Source organism: Prionailurus viverrinus, chromosome D1, assembly GCF_022837055.1.
Source record: "Prionailurus viverrinus isolate Anna chromosome D1, UM_Priviv_1.0, whole genome shotgun sequence".
Lineage (NCBI taxonomy): Eukaryota > Metazoa > Chordata > Mammalia > Carnivora > Felidae > Prionailurus > Prionailurus viverrinus.
This window is the reverse complement of record NC_062570.1, coordinates 25,804,577-25,829,367: the sequence shown is the minus strand read 5'-3', so window position 1 is coordinate 25,829,367 and position 24,791 is coordinate 25,804,577. Positions and strand designations below refer to the sequence as shown.

General features: G+C 46.7%; 1 protein-coding gene across 2 annotated transcripts in view; it reads right to left on the bottom strand.

Annotated features, from left to right (window-relative positions):
- Positions 1-24,791, bottom strand: part of FLI1 (Fli-1 proto-oncogene, ETS transcription factor) — a 120,887-nt gene that overhangs the window by 13,432 nt on the left and 82,664 nt on the right. For both annotated transcript variants that reach the window (XM_047877286.1, XM_047877285.1), the window contains one exon: positions 17,446-17,511. In XM_047877286.1, coding sequence (XP_047733242.1) covers positions 17,446-17,511 — 66 coding nt within the window. The remainder of the gene's footprint in view (positions 1-17,445; positions 17,512-24,791) is intronic.

The window sequence follows — 24,791 nt, the reverse complement described above, 5'->3', positions numbered from 1 at the left end:
AAGGGGGCAACCTTTGTTGTTGGGAGAAGTCTGGGCCAGACGATCATCCAAAGCCCCTTCTCCCTGTGAGGTCCTGGGCTCTTCTGACGGGCCCAGTCTCTGAGAAGCAGGCCCTACTGACCAATGACCCGACTTTCTTCCCGGCTCTCCTTTGTGTTGCCTTTGACGCTGCCCCCTACTGGTGAAAGCCTGCTCTGCTTCCTGAACCTTCCCAACCCCCACCTCAGAACCGGCTTCTCGTCTGCCACTGTCTCCATGATAACGCCTGCCAGCGACCCTGCCAGATGTCTGACCTTCTGGCCTGGCTCTCCCACTTCAAACACAGTGAGTGGGCAACTAGCACCTGAGCAGTCGCTGTTTATGCAGGACACAGGAAGTCCCTGTGAAGGTGTCCTTTTCCTGTGGTAAGCCTTGGGGCTTCTCCAGGGCTTATGACACAATGTTTAGAAGCAGTTGACCTCCGGGGATGCCTGGGTGGCTCAGCCGGTTAAGCGTCCAAATTCGGCTCAGGTCATGATCTCACGGCTCGTGGGCTTGAGCCCCACGTTGGGCTCTGTGCTGACAGCTCAGAGCCTGGAGCCTGCTTTGGATTCTCTCTCTCTCTCTCTCTCTCTCTGCCCGTCCCCCACTCATGCTCTATCTCTCTCTGTCTCTCAAAAATAAATAAATGTAAAAAAAATTTTTTCTCATTAAAAAAAAAAAAAAGAAGCAGCAGTTGGCTCTAGGTTCGGATCCTCACTCTGCCATTGTACTCTGCTGGGTGATTCTGGTCAAAAGGTTACTCTGCTTTTTTGAACCTCAGGTCCTTCTTTTCTCAAAAAGATGAGGAACACGTGCTTTATAGGATTGCTCTGAGGAAACAAACATTTGATGAACAGCAACTTAAAAATATACACCATATACCTGTAACTGAGTCAATCTTCCTTGCACCGCTAAAATGTTTACCTGGAGAGTGGAGGTTAAAAAGTTCATCAAGGAAGGCCTTGGAAAGGAAGAGAAACCATAAAGGAGAAGAAATAGTTCCATTCCTGTGCTCCTGAATCAGGGATCCCCAAATTGGAATCAAGTGTGGCTCTCTCTCTCTCTCTCTGTTTTTTAATGTTTATTTATTTTTCAGAGACAGAGACAGAGAGAGAGGGAGGAGCAGAGAATCCAAAGTGCGCTCCTGCTGACAGCAGAGAACCCAATGCAAGGCTCGAACTCACCCACTGTGAGATCATGTCCTGAGCTGGAAGTCGGACGCTTAACGGACTGAGCCACCCAGGCGCCCCAAGTGTGGGCTCTCTTTTGAAACAAGAAATGCTTTAGCCTGGACCGTTGTGTGAGAGACACCACCCTAGAAGATGGCGAGGGGCAGTGGCTATGGGCTGCCTGCTGGTACAGTAGGCTTAGGTGTTAAGAGTCTAGCATCAACCCAATGGCCAGCAACTCTAGGTCCCCGCCTGGCCGGCCTCGATGCTCAGAGCTGTGTCCTCACCTCACTTCAACCCGTTCTATAGGGGCAGCCTCGCCTTCACCTCAGTGGCATCTTATGTTCCAAAGAGCAACAGAAGATCTTGGCTTCCACTGAGACCTCAGGAGGAGGGAAATATCTAGGGAAGGCTTTCCTCAAACTTGGAACTCACAGAAAAAAAAACATCCTGGATCAGATTTCCTCTGCTCAAGGATCTTGTCCTGGAATCCAAACAGCCCCTCAGCCTCAGAACCAGCCCCGCTGCGTGGAGCATAATGGAGGTACTGTTTAAGATATTATATGTGCGAAGGGAAAAAAGGACATATGAGAAAAATGCCTGAAAAAAAAATGGATGGTTTTTAAATACGAAAAGTTTGGAAAGGCGAGTGGCGCATTCGCCAGGCGCGGCCTTGCCATAGTCACGTGACTCTCCCTGCTGAGCCTGGACCCTTCCTTCACTTTGTTTCTCCCATGGGCTTTGTGTCTGAACGACACAGGAGTCTAAATGACGTATTTATTTTGATAAGGCCTCAAAGTGGGATTTTTGGGGCCAGCCTTATGTGGAAAAGCAATCCGCACTGACTAGATTAATTGGGTGTTTGCCCACATTCCCCTCCACATTGGGCCATGTAGACACAACTGAAGTGCAAGGCTTTTGGTCAAACCTGCCTCAGGTTTTAAAAGGCTTCCAAGTAGGAAAAAGAAACGCTAACAGTTCACTTAGGGCTTGAACTTGGGCATCATTTTCTTTTCAAGGCTCTCTGGTGAGAGTCTGATGTTCATTGTTCTTCCTTGTTCTGTCTTCTTGTGAATTCTTCGTATCCCCCTTTGCCTGGCGATAATCATTTGGAAGAGAGGGCCTGTGTCTTCCTTGCCTTTGTTTCCCTCACCCGCTCCAAGATTCCTCTCCTCCCCAATACTAGCTTATTGGACTTCATCGATATCTCCTATCCCACAACACATTCGTTCATTCAGCCAAATTTTATTGAGAGTCTGCTACTCTGCGAGACACTGCTCTACGTGCTGAGAATAGTGACGGCTCGATGCACATCCCTGCTCTGTGGAGCTTACATTCAAAACCAACAGCAAACTACATCGTATAGGAGAAGGTGGTGAGTGTTGTGGAGAAAAGGAATACACTGACAGAAATAGACAGCCCAGCGGTGGGGAGGGCCTCGCCGAAAATACGTAATTGGAGCAAAGCCTTGAGCTGTCTAATGTCGTGAAAATAGAGCTTTCCCCAGCACCATCATGTTCTCAGGAAGAGCGACCAGACGGGCCTATGTTGATCTGAAAGCCCTCCTGGAAAGTCAATGCCCTTTTACTAGTTCTTTGGTCAGTGAGAATTACTCTGTGTCGGAAGACAGCGAAATCAGTGAAAAAAAAACCTGACAGTGTTCTTTTGACATTTGGGTGAGGGCAGTAAAAGGTGAGAGTCTAGTCCAGGAAAGAGTTCACCAATTTCTGCATACGTAGAATCAGGGTAATTGGTAACGCTAGGGTCTCAGCCTCACGTGGACTTAGGATTGCCATTCAGATCCAGAAACTTAAAATCCCAACACTGCGATTTGCCTTTTGACCTGCATCTGAAATGGTTCTCTGGGGCCAGTGTAGGACAAGTGGACAGGTCAGTTCATCGTGAAGGAATACTCCATCTTTGTGGCCCGGCAGGTAAGCATGAAATGCTCTCATCCCTGAGTCCTGTATCCACACAACGAAAACACGGTAGTTAAAGAAGAAGAACCATCACTTCTTGGTAGGTGGAATGTGATCTCACTTATATAATAGAATCAGAGGCTTCTTTTCAGACTGGAAGAGACCTCAGACATTATCTAAACCAGACATGCAAATTAGCACAGGCCTGGAGGCCCAAAGCCTGAGAGAAAGCATATGTGGCCGTATAAGAATTTTAATAGAAATTGAAAGTATGACTCATAGCATAAAAACTGCCATTCTCTAAACTCCCCTAGGATATTGGGCAGGACTGATAATTATTCTGCCGGCAGGCCAAAGACTTTCTAAGCTCACAGATTTTTCAAAATTATACCAAGAATGGTTTTCATCTCTTTGGACAAGTAGTACCTAAATCTTATCAAGCATAAGGTCGTTTGTGGTATTAGTAAGTGCACCTAAAGATTTTCATTAGAAGGAATTCAATAACTTCTCTTTAATCTGTTCCAAGCAGGGAAACAGCTCACTGCAATTAGAAGAACTCTGGGTTGGGGTTCAGAACTCTGTCATTTGCTTCCCATCTCTGCTGGTGACCAGCTGCAAGGGACTTAATCTCTCTGAATCTCAGTTAACCTATCTGTAAAAGGTAGGTACCGGGGGGGGGGGGGGGGGGCGGGGATGATTCTTCTAAATTTAAGAGTTTGGAAACCAAAGGGCCCTTTTAAACCCCACTGGGTTCTACTGAGGAGAAATGAGATCATGTATGTGAAAATGCTTTACATACTCCAAAGGTTCCTATAGAATTATAGCCACTATCCTGTTCTGCTATCCTGTTCCAGAGTTTAATTCATTGGAGATAGGAAGTTAATCTTTCTGTGTCAACCAAAGCTAATTTCTTTTGGTTCTGTCTTTAGTGAAGCATAAGGATTGAGTAAATATTGAATTAGATTGCCAAAGACTAGATTTTTCATCTCCAGTGAATCCATCAACTGGGTCCATCCATCTGTCAATGATATTTACCAAACATCCTGGAAAAGAGGACGTAGGACCAAACTCACAATTCGACACTACGAGGTAATCTTGTAATTAGGTAATTAGGTTCATAGTTTGTGAGTGTGGTCAGGGTTTGAGAGGAGATTGTAGTCTTGGGGAGTAAGGAAGAAATAACTTTGAAGAAGGTGGGACTCGAAATGGGCTTTGAAAGGTGTGTTGAATTTTAATAGACAAAGTAATAATACCACTTAACTACCACTTCCTCTTTAGAGTATACCTGACACAAGAATCTGAGCTTTATCAAGGAGGCATGTTTAAACTTTTTATTGACCCTCCCATGTGAGAGCTTACAAATCCCCGAGATGAGAGAGGAAAAGCCCACACAAGTCCTGGTTAGTGTTTCTAGCTGTACTCTTTCTTCCTCAAAGACTTGATCTTTTCCCCAAAGGCTCTTTCATGAGAAATAAGTTCTTTATTTTCTTATATAGGAGCTTCTCTAAACTGAGTAAGTTGTTAACATCTATACAAAGAACTTGGGAAAAGCTTTTATATTAAAATAACAAACGATGCTATCAATGTCTTGGCTTTTCACTAGAAGATGCCCCAAACCCCCACCTCTATCTGGCAAGAAAGAAGCTGCTCTCTCTCTCTCTCTCTCTGGAGAGAGAGAGAGAAGATGGAATTTGTCTTATAAGCATGAGACTAAGCAAGCTTCCTTCAAAGACTTTCCAATAACTACTTCCTCCAAACAATCTCCCTGTATAATTTCTGTATCAGTACATTTTGCAAAACAAATGCATTTGGAATATTTTGTTTCGAGGTGGCCACCAGTAGGTCCTCTGGAGCCCTTCTGGACTTCCTATTTTCTTTCCAAAGTACTTTGGGAACTCACTACTCAAAATAGCCACAGGGGTCACTTCTAGTTTCTATTATTAAACAAGACCACATGGTAATAGAAATGGAGTTACATCAACCAAGGCCAATTTCATTTTGAGTCGTAGCTCTGTTATCTGGAATGGGATGAAATGTCTGAGTCAAAGTGAAACTTGGTAGACATGAGAGGCCTAAAATAGCAAGAGTCAAGAGTCTGGAGATGAATTGGAGATTCAGAACTTGAATGGCCCACTTAGTCAGTGTGAGATCCTACCAAGAAACTGGCATTAACTGGGGTGGGAGCTGCACCCCACTGGGCACTGCCATGGGAGGTCCCTCCCCAGTGGCAGGGGAGGAGTTGTTGTCTGGCCGAGGGATTGGAAGGGTGCTCTTGAGGTCAAGTGGCCTCCAAATACTTTCCCACAGCCTTGCACCTTTCCTCTTTCCCCCTCCTAGGTTTACTTAAAGCCATTTTCTCTTCTTAAAATGCAGCGGAGCTCATCCCTTCATTGTCATCAGTCATTAACGTTACTGGGCAAGTTGGTGCTGATTGGGTTCTTGATTTCTCCAGGGAGCATCTAAGAGCAGCTTCAATAAACATATAGACAAAAGACATGCCCCAGGAGGGCAGGAAGGCCAACGTGGGAGTTTGAAAGCAGTGAGGACCAGGACTAGCGTCCTGAGTGTGCCTTTGGGCACAGGGACAGGAAAAGTCCAAAACTGTGGTGGCAGAAAGGGTGTTGATGCAGAGCAAGGAAGGCACACTTCTTCTCCCTTAAGTATTCAAATAAAGCTCCGGCTCCCCATGGTGGGGTGATGTCAGGGGACAAGATTTCGGAAGCAATGGAAAGCACTTATTCTAAAAACACAAATCTCTCAGCTCTGACTTCATCCCGGGCCCCTTTGCCCAGCACAGGTACACAGGAATTGAGAAGGGTGTGTGGGGTGGGGTGGCTGGAGGGTCCTGGCACATGTCTTCAAAATGCTCACAGGCATTCTGGTATCTTTCTTTCTCCTCCTTGAGAACCATGGGTCAATGAAGCTTATAGAGGCAAGGGATTGCTTACTGGTTGTGATTTGAGGGACGTTTCACAAATAGATTTATTAGACTGATACCTATTCACCCTCATTCTAAAAATTACGTCTGTGGGGTGCCTACGTGGCTCAGTAGGTTAAGTGTCCAACTCTTGATATTGGCTCAGGTCGTGATCTCGGTTGTGGGATCGAGCCCTGCCATTGGGCTCCACACTGAGTGTGCAGCCTGCTTAAGACTCCCTCTCCCCCACCTCCTTCCTCTCAAAATAAATCAACAAACATCAAAAAAATTAAGTTTGTTGCCATCCTTATTGATTGGCCTAGTATTCCATAATATATCGTTTCCTTGTCTAGATCTCTTCTCTTTTGCCTTTATTCTTTTAAATGTAATATTGAATACAAAAGAACGTGTAATGTCATGGAAATCGTGAAGCATAGTAATGAAAAGCACATCTGTGAAACCACCTAACTTGCTTCTTGAAATGCAGACACTGAGTCAGGTTCCTGATTTTTTGGACCATAGCAGGAATCCCTTAAGCTAATCATGCCACCTTAGTAACTAGGTGCCATCAGCTGCCTGGAAGAAATGGGCCTTTCCATGGGGTGGTGTATGGAATAGGAAGAGGCAACTGTGAGGACTTGGAACTGCCCTGTGGGCAAGAGGCTGCAGTAACAGACCCAGTTCTCATACTAGCTTTGTGATTTGGGGTTAACTTCTCTGTGCCCCAGTTTTCTCATATGTGAAATGGGAATAATAATAGTACCAACTAAATGAGTTTGTTATGAAGTATAAACGTGAAGTGAATAGAATGTTCTTGGCACGTGTAAACACTAAGTGAGTGTTAGCTGTTATCATTATAGGGGAAGGTGATGAAAGGAAGGAAAGGAGAGGAAGGTTGAAGTCAGCAGGAGTTACATTTTTCCTGCGATGCTACTTTCCTTGGCTTGGTTCTCCTTTGCCTTTTTTTGCAACGGAACACACAGCCGGAGGACCCAGATGTGAAGGGGCTCCAAGGGGAGATTAAGCTGATCAAAACTGGGACACAAGGGTGAAGGAGAACCATCGTCTTGTGACTAGAATCTGCTCTCGGCAAACTCTTCCCTCTCCTCCTGGATGGGACTGATCATAGCTTCCGAAGAATCACCTTGGGGGTCAAGTGAAAGGGAGACTGGAGGCAAGGTAGAAAGGAAAGGCAAGTCCCATACCACCTCTGCATCATATGAAGTCCAAATATCACTCTCAAATTGGGAAACAGCACAAAGAGTTAGTTGTACAGTAAACTCTTGGGAGTTGTTTAAGGCATTTTGCCTATAATTTTCATCCATCGATTCAGTGGCCTTGTCTAAGACAAAGTCCCCATCTCCAAGATGCTTCAAGTCTTGTAAGACAAAAGACTACTATGACAGAATCCATTGAATGCTAAACTGGGGAAACAGTGGCTACAAGCAAAGCCCTTTGGGAACGGATGGATGATCATATTGAGGAGATATCATCTGACTTGCGCCTTAAGGTGTGAGGCACATTTCTTCTCCATCAAATATTCAACTACAACATTGGCTCTTCACGGTGGGGGTGTTTTTGGGGTGGGGGGTAGATTTCAGAATGTGGCTTTCTAAGACATAGATTGGGGTGTGGGGGGGGGAGACAGAGGAGAAAGGGTATGTGCCATTGGGCAAAGCTGTCCCATTCCTGAACCCTGAAAACACCTAGACTGTTCTGGGACATGTGCCTGTGGATCCTGCCTCGCTCAACCTGGACACAAGCCTTCAAATACACACACACACACACACACACACACACACTCACACGGAAAAGCTGGTTTTGCCTCACAATTCCACCATGTTGTGGTGGCAAAGTCAATTGATCTGAGTAACTGAAGAAGCCAAGACTGAGAGGCTCCCACCTGGCACTTCAGGCGGTCACCATAGTTGTGTGTGTGTCTGCCCCATACAACCCTGGGGGTCTCATCGTGAACATACATGTGCCTCTGAATTCTCTTCCTGCAGTCTGATGTATGGTGGTCTATTTCTTTAAAACAGGCAGTCAGTCAATCCAACACAGATACTGAGGGGAATGATCATGGCAAGAGATCTTTCCTTGGATATATTTTTTTTAAAAATCCTCAAAGGAATAAAATGTATACAATTCGAATATTCCTAAGACAGATAAGCTCCTTCAAATAAGGGAACTCCTTCCTTAACTAGAACTAAAGGGGAAAAAAAAGAAATGTCTCAACAAAATTCCTCTATACCTTCCTCTAACACTGCAATGGTACAATACTGAAAGTCGTTTGCCTCATTATTCTGGAACAAATTTACACTTGTCTTAGGAAACAGGCTAAGTGTTTCCAATAATTTAGAGAAAGCATGTCCTAGTCGCTGTGTGGAAGCCACACATGTGTGATAACAGTGCACACAGCACACCCATGGAAAAAAATAACAGTGCTTTTACTTAAGAGAAAGGAAGGATAATGGTTACTTAGAAAGTGTCCCAGACAAGCTGTCAAATTGAATTCAGAGAGCTGGAGTCTGACTCCGGGACAGGGCTGGCTGGCTAAATTCCCTTGGGATTGGGGTTTCCTGCCTGCTACAGTTTGGAGACAACGACTCTTTGTTTCCAGCTCTCTCTCTTTCTCTCTCTCTTTCAATCTCTCTCTGGTGAACACACACACACACACACACACACACACACATGCACACACACACAAACATGTAGCTCTCCAAAGAGGGTCAGATCGAAAGCAGACAAAACATTAACTCTGGAATTTCAAAGAAAAACAGTTTAAAAAAAAGTAAAATGGAGAGAGCAAGCTACTGTCTATTCTATAATCATAAATTCTGCCTTTGGACCACAGAAACAGCACACACTCTCTCGCTCTCACGCTCTCTCTCTCTCTCTCTCTCACACACACACACACACACACACACATACACACACACATTCAGCAATCATCCCTGCTTTGCTAAAAATGGATTAGGGGTGTTTCACCATAAAGGAAAAACATATAATGACAAAGTTCTTAACAGGCCCTCCTGTGAGGCCTCAATACCCTTAAATTCTAAGTGCATGTTAACCATCTAACCTGCTCCATAAGAGAGGTTATTTACTCCCTAAAAATAACAGGAGCTCACCTCACAGTGGTACACATGTTCCAGAACAATCCCCCACGTGCTGCCCTGTCCGAGGCGTGCCCACGCCCAACCCCACACTCACCCTCCCCTCCCGCAGAGACACTACACTCAGGAGGCTGCCCGAAGCCCACTCTCCCCCAAATGCTGTACTCAGAGACGCATCACCCTCATTCACTATGCGACACGCACAGCGCACAGCTTTAGGAATACGTATTCTGAGCTCATCTCTGTGTCTTTTCCCATCAAAACGAAACTTCTCAAGGCATCTTTTAACTTGTGGAAAATTTCAGAGGCGTAGAAACGCAGAGACAGAAGTCGACGGAAGCGTAGAGGGCATTTTATCCTGCTTTAACAAGCATGGACTCAGGGCCAGTGTCCTTTTAGCTCTCCTCCCACCCACTCCCCCTCCCCAGCCCCCATTATTTTGAAACAGATTCCTGGCTCTGGGTTCCTTTGCTGAGCTTCCTGTCCCACAGGGAGACGCCCAAGGGGACTTGGTCTCTCAGCTTCACGTGAGCCACCCAGAGTCCATGCAGGGCCCCCAACCTCACTCCCATGTCACCCATGAGCCCTGTTGGGAGGCCTTGCTGCTCCCACAGGGCATGCTCATACACCCCCAGAGAAGTTCCCCTGGTCCCTTTCCCCAAATCGAGCCTGAACACATATGGCGCCTCCACACTGCGGCCCCCACACATACATGGCAGGCCCAGACCCACTGATTGGTGTTGGGGTCGACCACCTTCCCCTGGTTTCCACAGCCATTTCCAAGACTACCATACTGTAGACTTCCAGGGGTGTCCCATCTTTAACTGCGACCTCGAAAATTAAATCATCTAAAGGACACCCCAGAGAGGATGTAATGCAGGGGGAATGGCAAGATCCGGTGATACATCACCCATACTCCACCACACACTATTTAATTGCTTACTGGCCTAATCTACAGATCTCTGATTCCAAGCCCCAAGATGGCAGGTGCTGGTTGGCATACCATGTTTCTGGGGCTCCGCCCAGTGTCCCAAACACGGTAGGTTCTTAATAAATGAAGACGTGATGGAATAAGGTGGAGAAGGACGTGAATCACAGAATTTTGGTCCCTTTCTGACCAAGGTACCGAGTGACTTTAAGCTCTGCCACTTGCCTTCACTCCTCGTGTGGTCTCAGCCAGACCCACGTCGCCTCTGGCCTCACATCTCTTTGGGATTTGCATTTAATGATTCTTTCATCTCTCCATGAGTCTCAGAGAACTTCTTGTACGTAGCATGTGTTTTTCTAATTGATTATACGCAATTTCATCTTCCTCCTTACGAGTTCCATGTGCATCTCCCCAAGAAGACCTTACGCACCGCCAGTGTCTCACCCGTGGTATTGCCATGCCAGGTGATATGCTAAGGTACCCTTCTCAGCCTTCGGCACAGTGTCAGCAAATGGGAACCCCTCAAAAATATTCTAATTATTTTGCAATAATGCCAACTATTATTACAATTCATGGAGCAAACATGGAGCACTTATTGGAAAGTCAGATACCACACTAATAAGTGATTTATGAGTACTGTATCAGCCCTCGAAGGGTACTAAAATTGTCCTCATGTTATACATTATGAAACTGACATAGAAAAAGTAAGTGACTTGTCCAGGATCATACAGTCTGTGTACAGATCTTAAGGTTTTTTTTTTTTTTAGCTTATTCATTTATTTTGAGAGAGAGAGAGAGAGAGAGAGAGCATGAGCTGGGGAGGAGCAGAGACAGAGAGAGAGAAAAAGAGAATCCCAAGCAGATTCTAAGCTGTCAGCACGGAGCCTGATGTGGGGCTCGAACTCATGAACTGCGAGATCATGACCCGAGCCAAAGTCAGATGCTCAACTGCCTAAGTCATCCAGGCACCCCGAGGTTTTTTTTAATATAATTTTTTAAATGTTTATTTTTGAGAGAGAGAGAGAGAGAGAGAGAGAGTGAGACAGAGTGAGAGCAGGGGAAGGGGCAGAGAGAGAGGCAGACACAGAGTCCAAAGCAGGCTCCAGGCTCCGAGCTGTCAGCACAGAGCCTGATGCGGGGCTTGAACTCATGGACCACGAGATCATGGTCCGAGCTGAAGTCAGACGCTTAACCAGCTGAGTCACCCAGGTGCCCCAAGGCACCCCGAGTTTTAATTAAGATAATACAATCCCGAAGTAAGAGAGGAATACCTACCTTAGGTAAATTCAGAGCATGAATTAAATAATTTAGTTAATTCAAATTATCATTACATGATTGAATTAAATATGTTGAGATGATGATATGAGAAACAGCCTGGAGGGAGGAAAGAAGCCAGAGGCTTACGTTTGAGCCCTGCTCTACCCTAAGACCTAGATGACTTCAAATGAACCCCGTAATCTCTGTGCCTAGTTTTCATTACCTACAGAATGAAATAATAATAATAATAATAATAATACCAGGCCTGCTGTCTCATGGTGATGGCATGAGGCGCAAATGAGATAATGGATGTGCAAATGCTTGGCAAACAATAAAGGGCTGCAAAAAAAGGGGCTGTTGCTATGTGCACAGGCCCCTGCCATCTGGAAATCTCCTTGAGGGAAGCCGGGCTCTTGTTAGCACGATCTTTAGCGCCAGTTAGGCATTTCTCTCCAAAGGATGCGGAAAGGTAGTTTCTCCCCCTCTCTTTCCCATACTTGGAGTGTAAGCAGACAGACTTTTTATCCATCAGCCAAGGCAACTGCTAGCGATGGTTATTCCACAGGCTGACAATCCACCCGCAGTGGAGAAGTGGTTTTGCATTTAGCAGCCGGTTCTGAAAGCCTTCCCAGGCTGGGGCAAGAAGCTCAGTGCAACATGGGCCCTTGGCAGGTTTATGAGTTCCAGGAGTTAATAAACAAGGAGCTCAATATCCTCTGACTTTTGGAGAGGCAGAGGTATTTAAATAGATCCAGCATGAGGAGCTAAGGAAATGAGGGTTTAGCCATGCAAAGCAGCCCTGGACCAGAGGGGTGCGCTGATGACTGCATTTTAATTTTCCAGCTGAGAGCACTGGGGGTCCCTAAGGTTTACCCAGAAAACAAGGTGGAGCTCTGACCTGCACCCCCGAACACACTCCCACCTCCGCATGGAGGGCAGAGAGAACAGGTTTGGAGTTAGTGGTCCTGGCTCCAGGTTGCGGATGTGCTTGGTAAGGCCACTTAACTTCCAGAACCCCAGTGTCCTCCCTATAAAATCAAGGTACCAATACCATGTGTATTATTTAGATACATACGGTGAGGGCTTATAAGAGGAATTTCTGAGATGTGAAGTGAGGTGCTAATGTAAACTTGTTAAAATCAGTGATAACGATCACATCATCAATGACAATGATGAAATGAATGAATCCTGATCACGTGGTCCCTTCACTCAACCCACACCTTCATCAGTCAGCCTGTAGGTCCTGTGCTTCCTTCACGAGAGGCCAGGAAAGGTCAAGATCAACCCCCCAGTGCATCTCCAGGAAAACCCTAGTCAGGGGAGGCTCTGAGCTGGGTCTCCTTCTCCTCTTTCTGGTTTGTGTCTGCACTGTAGCATAGGCTTCCCAATTTGGGCTGCAGCTTATGAGAGTAAACTGGAGAGCTTTAAAAAATTCCCAATGTGCATGTGTCACTCCTAGATATTCTGAAGTAGAATTGGTCATGTCTGGGGCCTGGGTATCAACATTTTAATTTTTTTTTTTCATTTAAATTTTTCATTTTTTTGATTGTGCCAAAACATCCATCGCAGAATTTACCGTTCTATTTTTCAGTGTACATTTCAGGGGCATCAAGTACGTTCGTGTTGTGTAACTTTCACCGTTGGAACTTTTTCATCATTCCAAACTGAAACTCTGTACCCATTCAACGACAGCTCCCCATTCCCCCCTCCTCCTGGTCCCAGGAACCATCATTCTACGTTCCTTCTCTATGGATTTGCCTACTCAAGGTGCCTTGTAGGAGTGGAGTCATACAATATTTGTTCTCGGGCACCAGTGTTTTTTAAAAGCTCTCTCAGTGATTCTCTGTGCAGTTCAGACTAGAAGGCAGTGCCAGTCAGGGGTTGGGTATGACTGCATCTTTGGGAAAAGAGAACAGTACAGGGGCATGGAAGGAGATGACACTGGGGAAAACTGTGGCCACAGGGGAAAATAATGGGCAAAGTTTCAGATCTCTGCTGCGACAACATATAGGCCAGATACTGTCTGCATGGAAATTGGGCCAGAAGGGAAAAGCTGTATTTTCCAGGGAGACCATCTGAAAGAGGGAAACCTTGACTCCAACCGCGGTTGAGTCTTTGCTGTGCTGTTGACCAGCTGTGTGCTCCTTCAGCGAACCACTTAAAGTTGCTGAACCTCACTTTCTCTCTCCGCAAAACGGAGAGAGTCTTAACTACCTCTCAGGATGTTTCCAGGTCAGAAGCAGAGGCAAAGCAAGAGGGTGTCTAAGGTATTACAAAACCTTATATAGACGACGGTTGTGGCTGCTATTGTAAATGGGTAACAATTGCTTCCGTCCTAATTTATTTTTTTAAAGTGCATTAGCCTTGATAAGTAAAGTCAAGCGAGCACAACTGTTTTATCTGGGTCCAATCCGCGACTATAGAATACTTCGGGTAAAGGGGCTTAGAGACTGCTATAAATTAATTTTAAAAATCAAGCCTTATTTCCTGGGCACAAATGACCCTCTGAGGGCGCAATCATTTGCAAGAGACAAGCTGGAAGGGTGATTATGCCATTTTAAAGAAAAAGGCACTCTCATTTGGTAAGTGAATGGAAGAAGCACAATAGACATCATCTCTTCAACTTCTTTCCTTTGTGTGTGATGCCAGCACCTGCCCTTTGTGAGGCACAACACACACACACACACACACACACACACGCACGCACACAGAGCTCTGTTGCTCTAGAAGAACTCTGGGCTTGTTTGGGGCTGTGTGTGTGTCTTATTCCAACAGCGTGGAGCCAAGGTGGCTCGGTGTTTTCTCTTGAGTTTTCCATTTAATGTTTTCAGTAATCAAGACAGCTATTAGAGAAAAAGCAGGAGAGGAAGAGCGAGAGGGAGAGAGAGAGGGAAAGAGGTGGGGAGGAGAGTGAAAAGGAAGGAGAGAGAAGCCTGATTAGCTTTGTCTTGCTAATGCACTTTGTTTTGTGGACGATGGGCCTTTCAGACAGATTCAGACCACCTCACAAGGGGGGAGGCAACACAGAAGCAAGACAGCTCAAGTGGAAAGCTTTACTGGGGACAAAAGATGCACCTGCAAAGCACAGACTTAATGGTCTCTAGAGGCCAGGGCCGATGTTGGGAGATAAATGCCCCGGCACCACCTGAATGAGGTCCTGGCAGCGTGCGTTTGCCTGGATACTACAGTTAATTCATTTCAGAAGAGGGGTTGTTGCCCAGCAAGAGCGAGCTACTCCTGCAATAAGCCTGAATAAGCCCAGTGGCACTGCAAATGCTCGGCCGCCCTGTACACAAAGGAGCCAAGGGAAGGAAATGCAGTATGGTAGGTAAAGGAGAGGGCTGAAAGCTAAGACCCCTGGAGGAGTAATGAGCTGCAGCTCATCAATGCAGCTCAATTCAGACTTGCTTCTAAACGAAAGTCTTTATTTTAAGCCCATTATCAGATATTCTCTCATTGGCTCAGCCCCAGTCTCACTGGTTGCCAGCAGGGTTTAGCCTGAACAACTGAAGGAACTTCGAAGGATCTCCTTCTTTTCCTTTCCTCCCCTTCCCTTTCTCCCTCTCTCCCTTCAGTCCTTCTTTTTCGCTTACCCCCTTCTTTCCAAGAGCTGGATCCCTATCCTCAAATGAAATTTTAACTCAATAAATAAACCAGATCAAAACAGTGTGGCCCTGATGAAGGCGGAGCCCTCACCTGCGGCTCTAGAACATCCCTTTAGAAGCCCAGAGCTCAAGAGTCAAACCCCTACTGACTTAGTTCAGTCCTTTTATTTGACAGGAAACGAAGATGCTGGGCATGAAGTGATCTCCCCAGACCAAGCCAAGGGTGCCCTGACCTCAAATTTAATATGTTTGTCACTATAATATATTTTCTCTATTATAGACATCTGCAACATGATGTTAACTAGGTCAGCAAGTAAAATGTGGCTTGGACTGCAGAATGAGTCAATATGACTTTAGCTTTCATGGCAAAATCCAAAAAAATGTGATTCGGAAAGGAAAACAGTAGCATGAATAGGAAGGACCCAGCATGGGGGAGGAGGCGGGGGAGAGGAAATAAATGAAACCACAAAAGTTTAAAAGCAGATTCACCATGTTGTATATTCCTTTCACTAAATTCTTTGGTTATCATCTGATTATAAATTGTTAACAGGAAACACAAAGTTCTATGTGATCAAAGGTGTAACCGTGGCCAAAACACCCATGCTTTTTGGGTCTGCCTCCTCCATAACTCATGAGGATTCTGAATCAAAGTTCCTTAAGGCTTTTCTGTTAGAAGAGCTTCATGTTTCTCTGAAATCTTATGCTGAGCTATACTACATGCAACCTACATGGAAAATTTCTGCCTTCATTCATTCAATTTTACACCAGATGTACATTATATATATATATAATATTATATATATTTATATGATTTACTGTCATTATATATATGTACAATATATATATTGTGCATTATTATATATATTATATATATATAATATATATGTATGATTTATTGTCAAATTGCTTTCCATACAACACCCAGTGCTCATCCCAACAAACTGAGGGTTGATGGGGGGTGGGGGAGAGGGCAAAGTGAGTGATGGGCATACAGCAGATGTACATGAAAGAAAAAGTGGCAAAGTAGAAAGTCAAGGAAGGGAGTGTGTTCATCAGACTCCTATTCGCTCTTTAAGCCGCCACTCAAAATTCCCCTCCTCCGTGGATTTTTTTTTTTTTTTTGCCTTGGGCCAATTTTTTTCACTTACATTTTTTCTCCCTTAAACCAGGTACCACAAATCATTCACTTGTTTAAATGCCTGGAATCTAACACAGTATCTGGAACAACACATCCTCACTATGTTTCGTAAATAAGATGTGGAGAGGTGCTATTGCAATCAAATCCTCACTGGTAAATACCATTTGTTGAGGTTGTTCCTGTCTCTCTCAACTAAACCAAACCCACTAGACCAAATCCCCACATCACCACTTTAAAAATAAATTGGCATTGCTAAAATTTGTTAGGAAAAAAAAGAGACCCTTAAAATGTGGTTTTGCAAGAATCCTTAAAAATCTTCATTTCATTATCTTTCAACAGAGAAAAGCCCCAACTTCCAGCTTTGAAAGGGTGCAGTCCTCTAAGAGCAACAGCTTTTATTTCATGGGGTAACAATGTCAAGTCATATCTTTGATATCATTACAAGATATTTAAAAGCCTTGCTGTATTTTTTTAATGTTTTTATTTTTATTATTGAGAGAGAGAGTGTGTGTGAGCAGGGGAGAGGGGCAGAAGGGGAGAGAGAGAGCCTCAAGCTCAAGCAGGCTCAAGCAGGCTTCATGCTCAGTGTGGAGCCCAATGCAGGATTCGATCCCATGACCTCAGGATCATGACCTGACCCGAAATAAGAGTCTGACGCTCAACAACTGAGCCAACCAGGTGCCCCAAAACCTTGCTGCATTTTTGCAGTTAGTGCAAGCGGGATATGCTTTGGCTTCTTGCCTTGTATGCTAGAAAAATCTGAGCAGAACAAAAGATTTGGTGCTTGAGAATTAACAAAGGGAAACCTCAATAAAATGGAGTTGGGGGGCCAGAAAGAGAGACCTAGTGGGGGGAGGGGGGCAGTACCACTCACATGTCAATTACAGGAAGAATGGTCAATTACAGACTTCAACAGATGTGTCAATGACCTACCACAACAGATGAATCTCAACAGGAAAGAATCGTCAGTTACAGGTTCCAACAGGGAAAGATGTACATTACATCGCCTGCAAGAAATCAGCTACCCCCTGCACCTCAGCCAATGAGAAGCTGTCATCACCCCCCGAAACTCTTACTTTTCTCCAGTGGACTTACATTCACAACAACTTCTCCCAACTTCCTCCATGTTCTCCATAAAATAACGTTCCTCTCTCCTTTGTTTGTTGGGCTGACCTATGCTTTCCCCATAGCTTGTTTATCCTGAATTGCTATTCTCTGCCCTTCCCACATAAACCAGTTTTTGCTCATAAAATAACCACCGATCTTGTTTTTAAGGTTAAGAGTGCACCGGTTTGGAGTTCCCCACGCCAATCTTAACAGCATGTAACCTTGCCGTTCCTGGGACTTAAGAAAATGCATGAGAGAACAGACTCACCTTCTTTGACACTCAGTCGTGAGGATTGGTCTGTGTGGGAGGTCGTGTTATAGGCCAACAGTGAACCTGTAAGGCAAAGCAAAAGCGCGTTACAACAAGGGTAGATCAGGAGTACAAGATGGGAGGAGAAGGGAGTCAGGAGGGGAATAGATCCGGGTAGGTAAGAGAGACAGATGGCTCCTTGAGAGAAAGAGTTCATGGAATCCATCCTGCCTCCTGCGGGGAATGTGTTTGATTCCTGGAGCTCCGGCCAGAGCTAGTTAGGACAGAATACCCGTGAGTGGGACACGCACAGCCCTCCCCAGCAGCCATGTTTACAGTTCTGAAGCTCCTGGGTGTCCACACCCCATCATGGCAGGAGCACAGGACTGAGACTCTCCCTGTGCAGCGTAGGGAAGTCTAGACTTTGATTTCTGCAGCAGCAAAACGAAGGGGTTAAACTACAGGAGGAGTTGGCAAGCTTTTTCTATAAAGACCAGATAGTAAATATTTTAGGCTTTGTGGGCTAACTGCAGTCTCTGCTGTACATTCTTCTTTGTTTTTGTTTTGTTTTGTCTTGTTTTGTTTTGTCCATGGGCCAGAGTTGGACCGATCTGGCCTGCAGTTTGCAGTTTTGCCACACCCTGGAGAAGCGGCTATACAGTTCCTGCGTGCTATGGTATCCGGTGGGTTTACAGACAGGTCATTTTACTGGCGGGTGAGATACTTGGGTATCGGTCACTGAGAATGGAGGGGAGTGTTGGCGGTTGGGAAGGGGTCAGGATGGCAGGAGGGCCGGTAGTAACCCTCGCCTTCCTTTGCAAATGTCTGAGGGAACACAGCTGATCGTGGGGCACAATCCATTCAATTTCCAGAGTGCTGCTACCCCATCTCCTAAAATGAACCCTTAACACGTAACTACTCTTACCGGGCACTGCCCTAGGAATTTAACAGGGGTGACAGTTCTTTTCTGTTGCATGTAAAAACTCCCCCTTTCCCCTAAAATGGGGCTTGTTCCTTAGTTTCAAAAGAACCCAAGAGTTTCGTTTTGTGAACTGTAGGCATGTTTGCAGTTCTCCTCAAGAGTCTCCTGGGGAAACTCGCAAGTGCCCTCAAGACCAGGGCTGGGATGTGCTTTTGCAGACGACAGGATAAGCCTGCCATAGGTGTTAGAGGCTGGGGAAGTCTTTGCAAACTTTCCTTTTCCTCTGCAGACGGGCGGCTGACTTGGGTGCCAGGGCTTAGGACAGGGGATGGGCTGGCAGACACTCCTATTTTTAGCCTCCAGTCATGGCGGGGTTGCAGGAGCACAGCCGCTGCCTCACCCAGCTGTGGGCGTTTGGTTGTGCGCCTTGGAGAAAATGTGTGCCCTTCCAGGCCAGACAATGAGGGAGAGAATTTTACGGGAATCACCCAGCTGCCCAGCACCTATGACTTGTGGCTTGGGCGACCGTTCCCTCTAGCTCTGAAACCATTCCAAGCGAAAAAGAGGGGCGGGCTGGAGGCGGTTCTGAGACCACAATATGCCAAAGCGTGGATGTGTGCAGACCATTTTAGAAAGGAAACAGTCACGTGCATATAATATCCCAAGAACCAGAGGCATTTGGTTAGTCCATTCTGAAAAACATCAAGGATCAGGTGAGGCTGTGACAACCTCATTTCAATACAGTTGTTATGCAGACAAGAGTTGAAAGTTAGACCTGCCTCCTAACCCTTAGCTCAGTAGCCTCCCTCAATTTACCCAATCTCTCTAAGCCACAGAGAAAATGGTGTCAGAAATGGGCTGGGGTGCCTGGGTGACTCAGTCGGTTAAGCGTCTGACTCTTGATTTCAGCTCGGGTTATGATCTCACAGTTTGTGGATTCGCACCCCACGTTGGGGTCTGAGCTGATGGTGTGAAGCCTGCTTGGGATTCTCTCTCTCCCTCTCTCTCTCTCTTTCTCTCTCTCTGCCTGTGTTCTTGCTCTCTCTCTCTTTCCATAAATAAACTTAAAAAAAAAAAAAAGCTTTAAAGGGCACCTGGGTGGTTCAGTCAGTTAAGTGTCCTACTTTGGCTCAGGTCATGATCTCATGGTTCATGGGTTCAAGTCCCGCGTCAGGCTCCGTGCTGACAGCTCAGAGCCTGGAGCCTGCTTCTGATTCTATGTCTCCCTCTCTCTCTGGCCCTCCCCCGCTCACGCCCTGTCTGTCTCTCTCTCAAATGTAAATAAACATTAACAAAAAGCTTTAAAAACAATAAAATGGACTAATAACAACATCTACTTACTTAGCACAGTTGTTGCGACAATTGGATATAATAATACCTGTAAAGTGCTCAAAAAAGACCTTGGTTCATAGTAAGTGTTCAGCAAATGCTAGCTGGTTATCATTACTATTTTTATACCCCTTCTCCCACAGACACCGCAATGACATACAATGACCCCTTTATAAAAGAGCTTGCTGAGCGTTTGTCTTGTCTTCTGGACCTGGAGTTGCGGACGGGTTCTGCTGCAATAAGAAATAATCCTCCATGACTGGAAGGAGGTTAAGAAATAGAACCGAGCGTTCCAAGGGAATAGAAAAAAAAGTCTCAGGAGTAAGACCAAGAATGTCTGCCTTTCTGTCCCCGACATTCTCTCCCTCAGGCTGAAACCTCACGGCTGGAGCAAATAAAGAAAAATGATGGTCTCAGAGGAGCAAACTGCCTGAGTCATTAGTGCAGATTTAGCTGAGAGCACGAAGCTTAGATAAACCACATTTATTAAATTTTCCCCTTGGTGAAAGTTCTTCTTTGGGCACATATGAATTCCACAGGAAACTCCCAGAAAGCCAAGAGAAAGGGTCGTTTGACCTCTGCAAAGCTTGCATGAAATACATATTTCATGGTAACCTAGGAAAAGGATTTTGCCCTGAAGACCGTTCCTGGTTCAAGTTTCAGTCCTGGAAGGAGGGGCTGGTTGGGGGGCATCTGGCCTCCCTCCCAAGGGACTGACATCCTTTCTCTTCTCCGATTTTTACTTGACAAGTTCTTCAGGCTACAGGGGGTGGCACGGCACACCCTTTCCTTATGGGAATTTGTTCTGATACCAGAAGGTCCTTCCTGGAGCCTCGTCTCTCGCTCTGTTGCTTTGGATTTTTTTTCTCCTGCTTTGAGGCTCCATCTGTGTAGAGCTAAGGTGAGCTCCTAATCTTTCCTGACACCGTCCTGTCGTCCTGTTGGAGTAAACAGGCTGTGATAGGAGGAGGGAAGGCAACTCTCCTGAAAGCAGTATGCAGCGGACACTTTATATTTATTCTCTCCTTTTATCTCTAACATGAGCCAGGCAAAGCCAGTGTCACGTTCTTCTCCTTTTATGGATCAGCACTGGGAGAAGTCATTTTCTCAGGGTCACACAGCCACAAAGCCCAGGAAGCCGGGATTCCCATTCTGGTTTATCTGCAAAACCTGTTCTCAGTCCAGCAGACCCTGCAGCCTTCAGGCTAAATCTAAGAAACAGATAAAACTCACCTATGGCGTCGGGAATCAAGACAGTGGTTACCTTGCTAGGGAGGAGTGGGGGACAGAGAGAGGGCGCAAGGGGGCTTCTGGTCTACTCCTTGACCTGAGGGGTGATTATACAAGTGAGTGGAGGGGTGTCCGGGTGGTTCAGCTGGTTAAGCTTCCGGTTCTTGGTTTCGGCTCAGGTCATGATCTCACGGTTCGTGAGTTCGAGCCCCGCATCAGGCTCTGCACTGACAGTGTGGAGCCTGCTTGGGATTCTCTCGCTCTCTCCCTCTCTCTGCCTCCACCCCACTGGTGCTATCTCTATTGCTCTCAAAATAAATAAATAAACAACAACAACAACAACAACAACAACCAAGCGAGGGGATTCCCTTTGTGCCAGTTCCTTGAGTTGTGCATTTATGATTTTTACTCGACTCTGCACCCTTCAGTTAGAACGTTTGTTGATTCACTTAATGTACGGACACAGGCATATAAGTGTATCTGCTAATCCGGGGTCCCGGAAAGCATGAAGTGACTGCTGCCGAGAATGGACGGGCCTTCCCAAAGTGAAAGCATAAGGGAAAAATAATTTCCCCTTTTTGAGTCCATCCGTCACTGGATATCATATTAGGGATCTGCAAAAAGATGGAAATGAGCAGAGTGAAGCTTTGCAGGTGTGAGGTAGAGGCCCAACAATGGGTCTTTCTTTGGTTCTACGTTCCCCCAACGTAACTTGCTCTTCATCGGGGACACCTGGAGCCGGGGAGACAACCGTCGTCCTTCCGGTGCCAAAGCCTTTGTCTCCTGCCTATTGAATGTGGGTTTCCCTTTCTCTGGGCTGCATCAATGGCTCTGGCTGAAGTGTAGGGGTGGGGCGGGAGGAGGGAGCGGAGACATACGGCTCCATGTTCTCAACAACAGGCCTGGCTGGACGACTGAGTCCAGGGCAATCTGGTCTTTTGTTCTGCCCGAATCCTGTTCTCTTTTACTGGTCAGATCCCGGCCTGGAAGGGATAATGCTTCACCAGCTTAATTGCCCGGACCCATCACCTTTGCCCAACCATCTGAGGCTGCCGGTGGGAAGGCCGCGGAACGCAAAATGTGTTTTCCATTAAGTTTAAATTAAAAATCGGACTCAAGATAGATACCTTTTCTGCAGCCTCCCTGCTGCACGATATATCATTCTCTTGCGCCACCGCGATTTCAAAACACGGTCTCTCGGCACTTTCTCACAGGTCAGGCTCCGAAACACATACAGATCTCCCACTTTTCGTAAAATGACAAAGGACTCCTTTTCCTTCTTTGACCTCTGGCCACCCCAAGCCCAGAACCTTCTGGGCTCCCAGAAAGCCCAAACTCCCCCCAGTGGCCCTGAGTCTGAACTGCCAGCCGAGAGGGCTCTCACTTCCTCTGAGGTCCGTCCCCACCGCGCCTTGTGACGGCCCAATCTCATTTCCCGCAGCCCTTGGCCTGTAAATACGGCCTCTGCCAACGGGGTGTGCCCGACAGAGATACTGGTGGGGCCGCCTGGCGGGTCCAGGCTGTGGGGCGGCACCGGGAAGAAAGAAGGACAGGGTTAGCGTGGTGATAGGTTTGGCTTTAATCTGCCTCATTCCAGGAGGCCACAGGGAAGTTTCGGAAAGCATTTATCTCTTGGTGCAAATGAAAACAGAAAATGCTGTGGGGAAAGTGGCCTGGCCGGCAACATGGAAGCATCAGGGGCACGAGGCTAATTCTAAGGTAGAGAAGGGAGGTTAGCTCCCTGTCTCTCTCTCTCGGGCCATCTCACATCAGAGCATGAAGCTGCGGGCCGATGGCCGACTAAGACTTAGGAGGCCTGGGGCTTAGCTCCCAGGCTGCCTTCCACTGGCGTCCGCCTTTGAACCAATTTCTGAAGCCCTCCAGACCTCGGTTGCTTTGGCTTTAAAATGGGGGTGATAAACAATTGTCCACGTGGTGTCCACAAGGGGGCATCCTGTCCCTGTACAGTGAACGACACCTGGGGAGATGCACACCTGAGCCCCGGTGTCCCCGGGGGACTCCAGAATCGTCCCAAGTACTGTGGGCATCCGTCCCAGTCCCCTGCCCCCACCGGCCCCCTCCCACGTCCAGTGCGGGTGATGTTACAGAGCACGGGTATAGGGGACAGCCACTCTGTCTGGGACGGCTAAAAAGCTGAAGTACGGAGACCAAGCACTTCCAAGCAGGCCAGATGAATCCGGGCATGCCAGGCCACCAGACGGGGCATAGAGGCACTCAGGACACCACTGTTTCTTCTCCACCCCGGGAAAATACATTTTAACATTGAAGTGTGGTGTCTGACATTTAAAGGTATAGCTCCCCTCCCAGACAACCAGAGCAAATGCTCCAGCACCTTTTGTGAAAGTGTGAATTTGGTGCTAGAGCTTCTTACCCCACACGGTTTCCTTGTTTTCTGTGCAAGTGCAGAAAGATCAGATACGTTGGAGGGATCCAACGAATGTGGTGTCTTCTGTGTCCAGGAGCTCAGCTACTTGCGCCCCACCTCTTGCCAGAGTGGGGGATGTTTGAGCCCCGGCCCCCTCCTCAACAACAGGACAGAGGACAAAGCACCAGGAATTAGCACCCCTCTCCCCTGCCTCCACTCAGCTGCCCCAACCTCTGTCCCCAAAATACCGGCCTCCCTGCCTGAGCACAAAACATCCGCTGGAAGTAAGTCTGGAAAAACAATAAAGTGTTTGAAGGCATGTTGGTCGGCGCGGGGAGGGTTCCCTGCAATCCTGCGTGCAGACAGTCACCAGGCACATACCTCCCGCAGGGGTCTTAGCTGGCCAGACACCGCCCAACACAGAGCGTCCCGAGGCCAGAATCCGAAGGGAGACACCAGTTGAAGAGAAGCATGAATCAAATTTTTTTTCCCATGATGGTGCATCATTTTACGCTTAGGTTCCTCAAAAGGCCCTTGGACTATTACCATACTATGCTCTGGCAGGTTTTATTTTCTTTTTTCGAGCCTTCACACAGCATTTTAATTTTCGCTTCTGCAGGCAGACATGGTTTTTCTATCATGGCACCGAGCACTTCATATCTAGCTGTTGCGCTCAGCATCGTATCAAATAGGCACCTTGTTCCATCTCCTCTCCACCCTGGAAATTTCCTCCGCTCATAAACAACTTTCTGGAAACTTCATATTTTTATTGCTTTGGGGGCATATCTACATATGTAGTTATGGGGCCTATCTTCCTCAACGTCTACAAATATTCTTGAAACGAAAGAAGGAAAGAAGCAGCGAGGCATGCTTTTTCTTGCCCTCGTACTTGTGGCCCCCAAAAGACCAACGCTCCGGCCCTCATACCTCACAACCCGCTCACTCCTTTGCCCCTTAGTGTCTGTGCTCCTCTATCGTGGTTACCAGGGGCGACCTTAGCCAATGCCTGAGCCGTTGGGGCAGGTGTTGGTCTTGCTTCAGGGTCTGTGGCTTGGGTTCTTTGGTGGCAGGAAACCCTAATGGGGACTTTGGTTGTTTATGGACCTGCCAGAAAGCAGGCCTGAATGGTTTCACATGGCATGAAGGGGAGTTCCCCACGTCAAGTCAGAATGCACTTGAACATTTCCCCAACAAAGGCATCTGCCACGGAACCCCAAATTATTGGTCCCTTAAAGTGATCGGACGTACTGTCCATGTTGCTGCTGTCTCTCTCTTCTCCCACAAAGAAAGTACAGGGGCCAATGATTCCTGGCCCTCCACCATATGATGCCCAAAGAAGCAGAAAGGTAGGCTCCAACAGCGTCCTTGCTTTGCTGATCCACACTTCTTGTGCCCAACTTACTTTGCTCACTTCCAACCTCTTGCCTGCCTGGCTAGCATTGCTGCGGGGCTCTGTGCAAAGAAACTTTTTTTTTAAAAAAATTCCATAAACATTTA